This window comes from Bufo bufo, chromosome 6 (genome assembly GCF_905171765.1).
Source record: "Bufo bufo chromosome 6, aBufBuf1.1, whole genome shotgun sequence".
Taxonomy (NCBI): Eukaryota; Metazoa; Chordata; class Amphibia; order Anura; family Bufonidae; genus Bufo; species Bufo bufo.
In genome coordinates this window covers 263,625,153-263,639,508 of record NC_053394.1, presented here as the reverse complement: position 1 = coordinate 263,639,508, position 14,356 = coordinate 263,625,153, and the positions used below count along the sequence as shown (strand labels likewise).

The 14,356-nt window shown below is 41.4% G+C and overlaps 1 protein-coding gene across 17 annotated transcripts in view; it reads left to right on the top strand.

Moving 5' to 3' along the window:
- The window catches only part of CAMK2G (calcium/calmodulin dependent protein kinase II gamma), a 275,469-nt gene that overhangs the window by 167,820 nt on the left and 93,293 nt on the right, over positions 1-14,356 (top strand). For all 17 annotated transcript variants that reach the window (XM_040437117.1, XM_040437118.1, XM_040437119.1 and 14 more), the window contains exon 5: positions 2,221-2,286. In XM_040437117.1, the coding sequence (XP_040293051.1) occupies positions 2,221-2,286 (66 nt within the window). The remainder of the gene's footprint in view (positions 1-2,220; positions 2,287-14,356) is intronic.

Genomic DNA, 14,356 nt, shown 5'->3' with positions numbered 1-14,356 from the left:
GGAGATTCTGAGGATGCGGGGCGCTGCTGGGCTCCTTCACGCTGGACTCCTCTCAGGGACAGGACTCATCTCAGGTTAATTTGCATATGTATCAAATCGTTTTTTTACACAATAAAAGCACACAGAGCTATGGGGACTGGGTATTGCAGATGTGCTAGCAGCCATCTAGCAACCCATGTCCTCAGCTCTATACACAAAATCACGGTGACAGGTTCCCTTTAAAGAGTATTGCTCAGGATTGCATAGGTGGGACTATCTGTGTCTTCTCGTGTGCCCACTTGGAGCTGAATGATGTTTTATTCAGTTTATATAGTTTTCATATCAGAGCCTCTGATATTACGAGTGATCTACCACAGCGATGCTTAACCTGCGGCCCTCCAGTTGTTGTAAAACTACAACTCCCACCATGCCCTGCTGTAGGCTGATAGCTGTAGACTTTCTAGGCATGCTGGGAGTTGTAGTTTTGCAACAGCTGGAGGGCTGCAGGTTCCGCATTCCTGAGCTAGCATAATAGAGAATAGCGGATGCCCCCTTTACCATTACTCTATATTCTGCCTATAGTACAGTAGGTACGGACTGGTACCTGTTCTTGTTAATGGATTGCAGGGAAATCCTGCGTGAGTTCCTTCTGTTTTTCTGTATTATTGATTTGTTTGCTTAGGCCAGTTTCACTCCAGCACTTAATATCTGGCAAGCTTTTTCGGCAGGGGGAAGCTGTTGGCAGTTTTCACCATGCTGTGCTGTTGACAACAGTAGGTAGTGTTTGAAAAGAACAGTACAAACACAGGCTTTTATCATCATGAGTAGTGTGAATATGACATTTTATTCTGCTAGATTCTTTTCCTTTGGTGAAAAGGAGGTAGAGCTTTACTGGAAAGTGCCCTCTGTTCTCTGCACTGTGCTGCGTCTCGGACCATCCCCTCTATTGAGTGACCGCTGTAGTGGTCTCCTGGCTGGAACGCTGCAGCTGTCAATCAAAGCAGAGGCGAGGGGCTGTGAAGTAGTTCAATGCAGAAAGCACTTTGCTATGAAGCTCTGCCTCCATTTTACTTAGACTACATGCACATACACGTTAAAACTATCTGGCAGGCTGTTCTGGAAGGTCAGGGTTCATTGTTTCCGGCATACCCACCTGATTATGATGGGATCTGGCATTCATACCGGGATTCAGCCTGACAACAACCAGCGCTTAAACGTGTAACAATTCTGGAGCATCTATTCTTATTCTATGTTGTACCATTCCTTTATTATTTCTTTTAGAAGTTCTGAATGCATTACTAGCAGTTTTGCAAAGAAGGTCCAGATGGGTGTTACCAGTTGGGGATGTGTCCCTGCACAGATAGCAATTAATTCATAACCTACAGTGGGGATAATAAAGGAAAGGCACAACATAGAGCCATGAGAATAGATGCTCCAGGATTGTTATTACATGGGGAGTGCAAGTACTCACTAAAACTGACATGTCAGGAGAGGTGACAGGTCCTTCTTAAATGGGTTGTCTGGGTTTTACATATTTTTGACTTATACTAAGAATATGAAATCTCGATTGGTGGGGGTCCTTCTCCTGGCACCATGGCCACTCAGCTGTTTTTAAGTGCTCACTGGAGCTCTAGGGAGGACTCCTCGTGGCTTACCAAGCACAATGCGGTACTTTTCATAGCAGCTGAGCTGACGTCACGTCTTAATACAGCTGATCGGTGGGGTTCCTAGAAGTTGGACCCCCGCTGATCTGATCTGATAAACCCTTTTATCTGCAATGACAGAACATATATGGATGCAGAGATTGTCACTCATTTCATGCTGAAACTTATCTCTTATCAGGGATAATGTGGTCTGAATCTGACTCCTGATACGTCTAGTGATAGTCCTATCAGAAAACACCTTTCACATTTTCAGCTAAGGTCTGGTTAATTCTCCTATCCATACGTGTAATGGGGGATGCATTATGTTTGTGTGTCTTCAGGGAAATGGTCAGGGTCCCTCCTGGGTAGTTAATGCCTACACTGAGTCACCACGTCTGTTATCAGCCAGTTTGCAGTTCCAGAGAGTTGCTTTTAACGCAGCGCCAATTGACCCTTCGTGGCTTGCTCTTGTCGAGAGGGAACGCTCTGCCACAGGCTTCCCTTAGGCTTTCAGCTTTGCTGTTGGATGTTTGATTATATTTATTCATTATTTTTTCCACCCATTTCTCAGCAGCCTTTTTCTATCTTTATCTCTCAGGGTCACAGGCGGAGAGCTGTTTGAAGACATTGTAGCAAGAGAATATTACAGTGAAGCAGATGCTAGGTGAGGATAAATCCGTCATGTTCTGCAGGCATGGGAACAATCGCTCAGTCGTTTCCATTGTTCCTACCTTTCAAGGGAAAACCTCTGACCTCAGAGACATGCCGTTGGAAAATAACCACTCTCTTCTCATTGTAACTACGTGTGTGTATGTGTAGCGGGGACATAAACAATCCTTTGAGGAATGAGAGCCAGTGGAAAGTCTGTCTGCACTCAGACTATAAGCCATTTTTCCTTCACACTATGATAAAGTTGTAGATTATTAATCAGAATACAGTAGCTGACATTATTTTATTAAAGGGTTGAAATAATGAAAACAGCAACAAATGTAAAAACCCAATACTTACCACGTCAACCCCCTGTCAATCCAATGCAAAAAGCTCTAGCAGTGCCCTAGTCTTTCTTTACAAGAGACCAATGCATGACCGCTGCAGGCAATCAGTGTTTTCAGTGGTCAATTGCTTTACTACTGGTTTCATGGCTCCTATTGCTGAGTGGTGGTGGCTGTAGTAAGCCAAGTGACCACCAAGGGCACTCATTGGCTGCAGTAGTATGGCATGTGACCACCAAGGGCACTAATTGGCTGCAGTAGTATGGCATGTGACCACCGAAGGCACCGATTGGCTGCAGTGGTAGGGCATGTGACCATTTGGAAACAAAGACGAATGGGACCATCAGAGCTGCTGTAATGGATCGGCAGGGGGTTAGACGTTTTCTGCGGTTTATTATCTTGTTAAAGTTTGTTTAACCTCTTGAAACATTTTAAAGTGGAGGCACTTTAAGCATCAAAAGGCTATTCCCATCTTGGACATTGATGGCATTTCGCTAGGATATACAGGGAGTGCAGAATTATTAGGCAAGTTGTATTTTTGAGGATTAATTTTATTATTGAACAACAACCATGTTCTCAATGAACCCAAAAAAACTCATTAATATCAAAGCTGAATATTTTTGGAAGTAGTTTTTAGTTTGTTTTTAGTTTTAGCTATTTTAGGGGGATATCTGTGTGTGCAGGTGACTATTACTGTGCATAATTATTAGGCAACTTAACAAAAAACAAATATATACCCATTTCAATTATTTATTTTTACCAGTGAAACCAATATAACATCTCAACATTCACAAATATACATTTCTGACATTCAAAAACAAAACAAAAACAAATCAGTGACCAATATAGCCACCTTTCTTTGCAAGGACTCTCAAAAGCCTGCCATCCATGGATTCTGTCAGTGTTTTGATCTGTTCACCATCAACATTGCGTGCAGCAGCAACCACAGCCTCCCAGACACTGTTCAGAGAGGTGTACTGTTTTCCCTCCTTGTAAATCTCACATTTGATGATGGACCACAGGTTCTCAATGGGGTTCAGATCAGGTGAACAAGGAGGCCATGTCATTAGATTTTCTTATTTTATACCCGTTCTTGCCAGCCACGCTGTGGAGTACTTGGACGCGTGTGATGGAGCATTGTCCTGCATGAAAATCATGTTTTTCTTGAAGGATGCAGACTTCTTCCTGTACCACTGCTTGAAGAAGGTGTCTTCCAGAAACTGGCAGTAGGACTGGGAGTTGAGCTTGACTCCATCCTCAACCCGAAAAGGCCCCACAAGCTCATCTTTGATGATACCAGCCCAAACCAGTACTCCACCTCCACCTTGCTGGCGTCTGAGTCGGACTGGAGCTCTCTGCCCTTTACCAATCCAGCCACGGGCCCATCCATCTGGCCCATCAAGACTCACTCTCATTTCATCAGTCCATAAAACCTTAGAAAAATCAGTCTTGAGATATTTCTTGGCCCAGTCTTGACGTTTCAGCTTGTGTGTCTTGTTCAGTGGTGGTCGTCTTTCAGCCTTTCTTACCTTGGCCATGTCTCTGAGTATTGCACACCTTGTGCTTTTGGGCACTCCAGTGATGTTGCAGCTCTGAAATATGGCCAAACTGGTGGCAAGTGGCATCTTGGCAGCTGCACGCTTGACTTTTCTCAGTTCATGGGCAGTTATTTTGCGCCTTGGTTTTTCCACACGCTTCTTGCAACCCTGATGACTATTTTGAATGAAACGCTTGATTGTTCGATGATCACGCTTCAGAAGCTTTGCAATTTTAAGAGTGCTGCATCCCTCTGCAAGATATCTCACTATTTTTGACTTTTCTGAGCCTGTCAAGTCCTTCTTTTGACCCATTTTGCCAAAGGAAAGGAAGTTGCCTAATAATTATGCACACCTAATATAGGGTGTTGATGTCATTAGACCACACCCCTTCTCATTACAGAGATGCACATCACCTAATATGCTTAATTGGTAGTAGGCTTTCGAGCCTATACAGCTTGGAGTAAGACAACATGCATAAAGAGGATGATGTGGTCAAAATACTAATTTGCCTAATAATTCTGCACGCAGTGTACAATCAGGGTCACATAGGTGCAGGTCCCACCTCTAGAACCCACTCCTGTCTCCAGGAGCCCCCAAAGTGAAGAAAAAAAAGCAGCTGTGGAAATGTTCACTGCTGTGGAAGTTCTAAAAATAGCTGAGCACTCTATCGGCCCCGTAGCAGTGAATGGAGAGGTGGTCGCGCTTGCAGTCAATAGACAGCAAGCTGCTCCTGTGTGGTATGCCCTCCTTTACTTACAGGGCCCTGTGCTGGAGATTGGAGTCAGTCCCAGAGGTAAGGAAACCCCTTTAAGTTAGGAAAATGGATGTAAATAATTGACTGAAATCCTTCCCTTTCGACGCAGAAGTGTTCTGATAACAAAATGAAAAATCATATTGGGGAATAATTATTCAGTTATCTAGTATTTTTTCAAGATTAATAACTTTGTGCGCTAGAATATGCCATGATGCTAAAGCCTTATTCCCATTTATTCTTGCTAGAACCTATCATGACTTTATGATCATTGGGGGGTTCGACCTCTGGGCACACTAACCCCCCCCCCCCCACACACACACACACAACTATTCTGAGAATGAAGGGGCTTCAGAGGGTAGTTTAGCGCATTAGCACAGACTCCCCTTTCTAAAAAAAACTAATATATAGCACTATAGTCAATATAGTACTATATATTAGTTTTTTAGAATATTCGTCATTTTTTTTCATCTGAAGTCTTGATTCCTCGTTGCTTGTGGGCCAGGAATCATGTTTTCAGATGGAAAAAAATGACGTATTTCTAAAAAACAAATATATAGCACTATACGAATATATAGCACTATATTCAAAATATTTGCGAATTCTCGAAGTTGCGTTATTCGCGATAAATATTCGTATTTCGAATATTCACGCTCAACACTACTCACTGTGTGTGGAAACTGCAGCAAAATTCCATTCAAGTGAAGCTGGGTCATGTTGCCTAACTTTTGCAGACAGCTGAATGAAAGCAGCATAGTTATGCAGTGATCTATCTCTTCTCTATTACTATTACATAACTAGGCAGAATTTCCAGGAGCTGATAGAACTATCAAACAGCTGAAAAGAACTGAAAACATCCCAAGGACAAATTATTATAATTATTATTCATTGCTCTTTAAGTTTACTTTTCATTTACTTAAAGTTGTCGGTCATTTACTGGAGGTGCGGTGCACCCAGGGGCTGAATGGCTCCCTCACAATGAGATTGCCTGAGATGTCCAGCTGCTATGGCGGCCTGGCGCCATATGAAGGCTCCAAGGCCTGCCGTAGAAAAGTTTCCATCAAGCCATGCCTGTGGCAGAGCTTGGTAAGAACACACTGATTCTCCCACAGACTGCAATGATAAATCATTGCAATCTATGGTAGAAGCAATCAGACAATCACATGGTGGACTAAAATAATAATAAAAAAAATAGGAAAAGCAAAAAGATGTAAAGGTGTAAGATTTCTCCTTTCCCCATTTTACAAAAAAATAAAAATATAAAAATAAACGTCATTGCAGCGTTTGGTAATGCCTGAAATAATAAAAGGGACCTGTCACATTGAACACTGTATTTGTGCTGAAGGCATCTTGTTACAGAGCAGGAGTAGCTGAGCAGATAATGTATAGTTTTGTGGAAAAAGATTCAGTAAAACTTGCATTTTATTAATTTATATTCCTGCTCATTCTGGGATTTGAAGTCAAGGAGGCGGTCCAATCAATGATTGACAGCCTTCTCTCTATGACTGTAACAGAGATAGCTGTCAATCACTGATAGGACCGCCTCCTTGACTTCAAATCCCGGAATGAGCAGGAATTTCAATGATTTAAATACAAGTTATACTGAAATTTTTCCCATAAAACTATGTATCAATCTGCTCAGCTCCTCCTGCTCTATAACATACTGTCTGCAGATTATTTTGTATTTTCATGGTGACAGGTTCCCTTTAAGATATGTATTTATCCTGTATGGTGAACGGTGTAAAGGGAAAAATGGCGGGTTTGCCATTTCTTGGTTGCTTTGCCTCCCAAAAAACATTAACTAAAAAGTAATCAAAAAGCCATGCAGCACCCAAAATAGTATCAATGAAAAATACAGATCAGCCTGTAAAAATTTAGCCCTTACACAGCTTGAAAAGTTTTGGGGGTCAGAGTATGGCAATGCAAAGAAAAAATATAAAATCAGTACGGAAATAAAAGGAAAACTATATGAACTTGGTATTGCTTTAATCATACTCACCTGCAGAATGAAGTCTGCATATCAGTTTTGCCACATAGGAAATGCTGTAAAAACAAATTGTGTTTTTTTTTTTTCTCAATTTCCCTCCACTTTTTTTTCCAGCTTCCCACTACATGCATTATTAAATGGTGCCATTAGAACGTTCATCTTGTTCTGCTATATGAACGGAAAAATAAAGCTATGGCTCCTGGAAGGCAGGAAGTAAAAATGAAAATGAATAAATGGAAAATGGGGAAATTTATATAAATAAATAAATGGGGCAAAGGGAAGTGGTTAAAATGTCCCTAATGCTACTTAATGTAATAAAAAAATAAAATAAACAATACTCAAAGTTTCTACCCCACCACTTCCAATGCTGCAGCTCTGATCCTCTCCACCAGGATCTGTTAACATGAGGTGAGACCACTGAGGCTAGTGATGAACACTGTGGCCACTTCATTCTCAGGATTTTGGGGGTCCCAGAAGTTGGACATAATGCTGTCGGTGTTATCCAATACATTCCAGAACTGTAAGGGTTACGTAGCATCATAAATCAGTATAATGCTATGCGACCCCTCTGGAAGTTCAGGACGAGAGCTGCACTGCGAGTCCAGAACGTGACACTCGCTCGTCTGAAAGTGGCCTCAATCCCTCGTAATAAAACCCCTTTCTGTGGAAAGGACTACTGACATTGTGTGCAGACTCAGGCTCTCTGCTGAGAGAGTCAGGTCTTAAATGGGTATCTAACTTTTTAAATGAGGCTCAGTCATTGTGTAATTAGATCTCAGTTCTTAGGTTTCAATTCCTATTTGCTTTCAAGATCTCTGTTTGCTTTCAAATGCATTAAAATATTTGAGTCTTCAACCAGAACAGATCCTAGGTATGCTCTTATCCAAGAGGTTGATTCATTTGACCTAGGCCTCATGCACACGACCGTTGTTTTGGTCCGCATCCGACCCGCAGTTTTTGCGACTTGGATGTGGACCCATTCACGTCAATGGGGCCGCAAAAGATGCGGACAGCACTCTGTGTGCTGTCCGCATCCATTGCTCCATTCCGTGGTCCTAAAAAAAAAATAACCTGTCCTATTCTTGTCCGTTTTGCGGACAAGAATAGGCAGTTATATCAATGGCTATCCGTGCCGTTCTGCAAATTGCACAACGCACACGGACGCCTTTCTCAATTTGTGGAACGCAAAACACACAACGGTCGTGTACATGAGGCCCTACACTGATCACTTGTGGCAAACTATCAGGACAGGAGAGAGATTTGTGCTGCTGATGGAGTTAGCGCACAACAGGCTTTGTACTGTAGATTGAGGATTGAGTATCGGTTAGTGCCCCAGAAACGACAATTTCATCCGCTGATAGCAAAAAGGGATTGATACTCAAAATATATACATCACAACTTTATTGTACGAAGATTTAGCTTCATTTGTATTAAATCTTAAAAGCCCTTTAGATCTATGGGGTCCAATACCCTGCCTTCACAGGGGGCTTCATCACATATCAGATTTGCCTAATCAAATACATGATTACATCTTCTAAACTGTTGCAAGAAAATCCATGGTGCTGTATTCTCAAAACTGCTGCGCAGCTGCCAAGTGTTAATTTAGGGTTTGACTGCTGCGGATAATTACAAGCTGCTAATAGTATTCAGAATTGTGGATACAAAAACGTTCTGCACACTTTAAAAAGTTGCTATGTCAACACTTGCCGTATACAGTATACTAACGTGTAACATGGAGGTATAGCAATAAAGAACCCAGGAGGCGATTGCTTCAGGTGCCCTATGAAGGACTATGGACAGGTGAGAGACACGCATTGGCTAGGTTCAGCACGTCCTCCTTTAGCTCTAAAGGTGGCCATGTACCTATTGAACATATGTTTGCTCAGTCGACAGCTACACTGTTCTTCCCCATGCACGCCAAGCTCTGCGTATTCTCTCAATGGTAACAAGGGATTAAAGAGAACCTGTCGCCATGAAAATGTGAATTAATTTGCAGGCAGTATGTTATAGAGCAGGAGGAGCTGAATGATATATGAAGGAGCGTGGATATAAATTAGTAAATTACACATTTTACTGAATCTTTTCTCATAACACTATGTATCAATCTGCTCAGCTCTTCCTGTTCTATAACATGCTGTCTTCCGCTCTAATACCATGTGCAATGTGACAGGTTCCCTTTAAGCTGTCAGATACCTATTGGTGGCGGTTTGTCTTTTGTTACAGCAAAAGATTGGGTATATTAAAATTTAACATGCTTAACCCATTTTTCATCCGGGGAGAGTCAGCCCCCCTCACACATTAGATAGTTGTCTGGTTCTGCCAAAATCAGTAAGTTTAGACAACTTTGCTCATATGTGTATGGGTACCTTAAAGGGGTTGTCCGAGATAATTTAAATATATTGAACGACCCCTAAAAAGAAAAAAATAATAAGCACTCACCCACTCTCCTGGTTCTTCTGCTACTGTTTGTTTTCATTGGATATGGCACGTGACTGCTGCAGCCAATCACTGTCCTTAGCAGTATACAGCTGAGGACCTTGATTGGCTGAAGCGGTGAGGTGAGAATTCAAGCATGTGACTGACTACTGTGATGTGTAGTGATGTGCATGGATTCAGCACCTCGCCCCTTCAGCCAGTCACAAAAAAACTGCAGCAGGAGTAAGGGGTGAGCATATGTTGTTTTTTTGTTTGTTTTTTAACATATTGTAGGAATTGTCTGAGATTTTTTTAATGATGTTGGGCAACCCCTTTATAGAATTATATAGCCTTATAGAATATAGCTTTGTAGCATGTATTTCTTTGTGGCCAGTGATCAAGGCATAAGTGTGAAAAAATTGTATATACTGTAATTGCTGTTGGTTAAGGGTGGGTTCACACTAGTGTTAGGGATTCCGTTATGGCTTTTCGTTTTAACATGGTTATAACGGAATCCATAAGAGGGAAGGACGGATCCGTTCTTCTGCTCATAGACTTGCATTATGAGGGAATCAAATCAATAGATATAGTTCAATAGGTGGCAATGTACACAGCGGTGGTAAATATTAGATAATATCACAAATGGCTAAAAAACATACCCAAAATCCACAACAGGCAGTAATACCCAAAAATATCATAAAATTAATGGGATACAATATATCATCAAAACTCGAGAAATAAATAGAATGGAATAATCGATTCACAATTGCTAAACGTCAATAGATGCAAATTGTATAAATATTTCGTATGAATATTCGTATGGGAAAAGTCTCGAATCTATTGGTAGCGATATAAGCAATGTCCTAAAATACGCCCAATTCGATAAGTTGGCAGTGGTATCCGAAAGTTTTAATGTCCCAGTAAGCAATAAGCAAACAGAGCGAAGCGGTGTCGCGCTAATTGCATGAACCAGCGCCGTCCCACTGGAATGTTAGCAACGAAAGTTTGAATTATGCCGGATTAAAATCGAACGGTCTTACCGTCTCACTTGCTGTGTCGACAAAGTTGCTTTGTACAGTGGTCCTATGAATATGTAGACCAGTAGTATACGAGTGATATTCGTCCTTAATTCCCACACTGGCAACTGTTTGGCACATGCAGTCAGACCTTCACCATGGAATCAGGTCTTCGAGGTTGCTTTTCGAATATACCATTCGTGTGGCGGACGATTTCTCTTTGCGAAAATCCGGTCCAATCCTCCAGCTTCCCAAGTGGTCCCAGAATTTGGGGTCCTGTCTTAGCTAGACGTGTTTCGGGGTATCGAATTACCCCTTCCTCAGTCTGAGTGGACAGGGTGAGTCCACTTGACTGAGCGCACCTCTTTTGGTCATTAGTCACTCCTGTGCGTCACATTTACTATTTTTGTAAATAACTATATGTGTTGGTTATTGAAAGGTATCAGTCGGGAGATGAATGAAAATATGCACCCAGTTGAATATCCCTATATATTTCATTCATTTAAAAAAGAAAAAGAAAAAGAAAGAAAAGAACACGGCACAGCTGCACATCTAACTAGAAAAGGCCATCGTGACCCAGTGATTGATGAAGCTGAAGGAGGTAGCTCAGATAGAGGAGACTGTGGGTGACATGTACTAATGCTACCAGTGGAGAATAGCCGTCTAGCTCCTGTACAGCCTGTGCTTTTTGATGAGCAGTGTGTGACGCAGAGGCCTTTGCATCTCATTTTACATCTCCAGATAATGCAACACAATACATCATACAGGTTTCATAAAATAAATCATACAGAGTCCAATTGAGGTAATTTTATGATGTACGGTAGTAAAGAAGTAGTTGGTCATTATTGGTTTCATTACAGCACACTGAATAATAACCTGTAACTTGTGCTGAGAGCAAAAATCTATCACCTATTCACAGTACTTACAGTGCTGTATATTAGATGTACTCACAAATATCTGGGTTGGAGGACTTTAAATAGAATGTGTCGCTATGATCAGGCCTATTAAAGCAAACCTGTCACGTTGAACATGGTGTCTGGGCTGCAGGCAGCATGTTATAGAGCAGGAGGAGCTGAGCAGGTTGATAGATCGTTTTATGGGAAAAGAATCAGTAAAACGTGTAATTTATGTGTTTAAATTTCTGCTCATTCTGGGCTTTGAAGTCAAGGAGGCGGAGCTATCAGTGATTGACGGCCTTCCTTCTATGACTGTACAGATAGCTGTCAATCACCGATAGGACCGCCTCCTTGACTTCAAAGCAGAAATTTAAACACATAAATTACAAGTTTTACTGAGTGTCTTCCCATAAAACTATATATCAACCTGCTCAGCTCCTCCTGCTCTATAACATGCTGCCTGCAGCTTAGACACCATGTTCAACTTGACAGATTCCCTTTAAAACAAGCATATTTCCTGGTAGGGTTTATTATGATGAGTCCCTTCTCTCTCCAATTAGTATTACAGATGCATAGAAATTCTTATTTTTATTTACAGTTGCAAGAAAAAGTATGTGAACCCTTTGGAATGATATGGATTTCTGCACAAATTGGTCATAAAATGTGATCTGATCTTCATCTAAGTCACAGCAATAGACAATCACAGTCTGCTTAAACTAATAACTTCAATATAACACACGGGGGAATCCCTCAGGAGGTTGCTACGCTATTATATTATATCATTTTGGGATTAGGTGGTCACTCGGACCTGAGCGTAACTTTGCAACCTCACTGACTAATGTTAAAACTCACACTTTTATTTCATTCTATTAAAATTAACAACAAACTACTTAGGAACATATGTTAAAACTCTCAGGAATGGAAACAGGGGTATATACCATTTGTGTTGGTATATATGTGTATATATTCACACTCAGTTTCAACTGACTTGTGGGATATTGCACCCTCTTAATATCCAATTTTCCAGTGACCACCCTGCCTCAATTCCTGTCTAAAACCTAAGCCCTGTGTCCCTACATGTTTCGCCGAGCCTGTGTCCCTATACAGTTATAGTTTCCCCTGAAGACGCCGAGGAGGCTCGGCGAAACATGTAGGGACACAGGACTTAGGTTTTAGACAGGAATTGAGGCAGGGTGGTCACTGGAAAATTGGATATTTAGAGGGTGCAATATCCCACAAGTCAGTTGAAACTGAGTGTGAATATATACACATATATACCAACATAAATGGTATATGCCCCTGTTTCCATTCCTGAGAGTATTAACATATGTTCCTAAGTAACATAGTAACATAGTACATAAGGCCGAAAAAAAAGACATTTGTCCATCCAGTTCGGCCTGTTATCCTGCAAGTTGATCCAGAGGAAGGCAAAAAAAAAACCTCTGAGGTAGAAGCCAATTTTCCCCACTTTAGGGGAATAAAAAATTCCTTCCCGACTCCAATCAGGCAATCAGAATAACTCCCTGGATCAACGACCCCTCTCTAGTAGCTATAGCCTGTAATATTACGCTCCAGAAATACATCCAGGTCCATCTTGAATTCCTTTATTGTACTCACCATCACCACATCCTCAGGCAGAGAGTTCCATAGTCTCACTGCTCTTACCGTAAAGAATCCTTTTCTATGTTTTTGTACAAACCTTCTTTCCTCCAGACGCAGAGGATGTCCCCTCGTCACAGTCACAGTCCTGGGGATAAATAGATGATGGGATAGATCTCTGTACTGACCCCTGATATATTTATACATATTAATTAGATCTCCCCTCAGTCGTCTTTTTTTCTAAAGTGAATAACCCTAATTTTGATAATCTTTCAGGGTACTGTAGTTGCCCCATTCCAGTTATTACTTTAGTTGCCCTCCTCTGGACCCTCTCTAGCTCTGCTATGTCTGCCTTGTTTACAGGAGTCCAGAACTGTACACAGTACTCCATGTGTGGTCTGACTAGCGATTTGTAAAGTGGTAGGACTATGTTCTTATCACGGGCATCTATACCCCTTCTGATGCAACCCATTATCTTATTTGCCTTGGCAGCAGCTGCCTGACAATGGTTTTTGCAGCTTAGTTTGCTGTTTATTAAAATTCCTAGATCCTTTTCCATGTCAGTGTTACCGAGTGTTTTATCATTTAGTATGTACGGGTGACTTGCATTATTCCTTCCCATGTGCATAACTTTACATTTGTCAGTGTTAAACCTCATCTGCCACTTATCTGCCCAAGCCTCCAATCTATCCAGATCCCTCTGTAGTAGTATATTGTCCTCTTCAGTGTAAATTACTTTACACAGTTTAGTGTCATCTGCGAAAATTGATACTTTACTATGCAAGCCTTCTACGAGATCATGAATAAATATATTGAAGAGAATAGGGTTTCATACTGACCCCTGAGGTACCCCACTAGAGACAGTGACCCAATCTGAGTATGTGCCGTTAATAACCACCCTCTGTTTTCTATCATTGAGCCAGTTACTTACCCACATACAGACGTTTTCTCCCAGTCCGAGCATTCTCATTTTATATACTAACCTTTTATGTGGTACAGTGTCAAATGCTTTGGAGAAGCCCAGATATACGACATCCATTGATTCGCCACTGTCAAGTCTAGAACTTACCTCATCATAGAAACTGATTAAATTAGTTTGGCATGACTGATCCCTCACGAAGCCATGCTGATATGGCGTTATTTGCTTATTTCCGTTGAGATGCTCTAAGATAGCATCTCTTAGAAAACCTTCAAACATTTTACCCACAACAGATGTTAAACTTACCGGCCTATAGTTTCCAGGCTCTGTTTTTGGACCCTTTTTGAATATTGGCACCATATTTGCCATGCGCCAATCCTGTGGGACATTCCCTGTCAGTATAGAGTCCGCAAATATCAGAAATAAGGGTCTGGCTATGACATTACTTAATTCCCTTAGGATACGGGGGTGTATGCCATCCGGTCCTGGCGATTTGTCTATTTTAATCTTTTTAAGTCGCTGATGTACTTCTTCCTGTGTCAGACAGGACACTTTTAATGGGGAATTTATTTTTACATTCGGCATGTCATTTGACAGTTTAATTTTCCTCAGTGAATACAC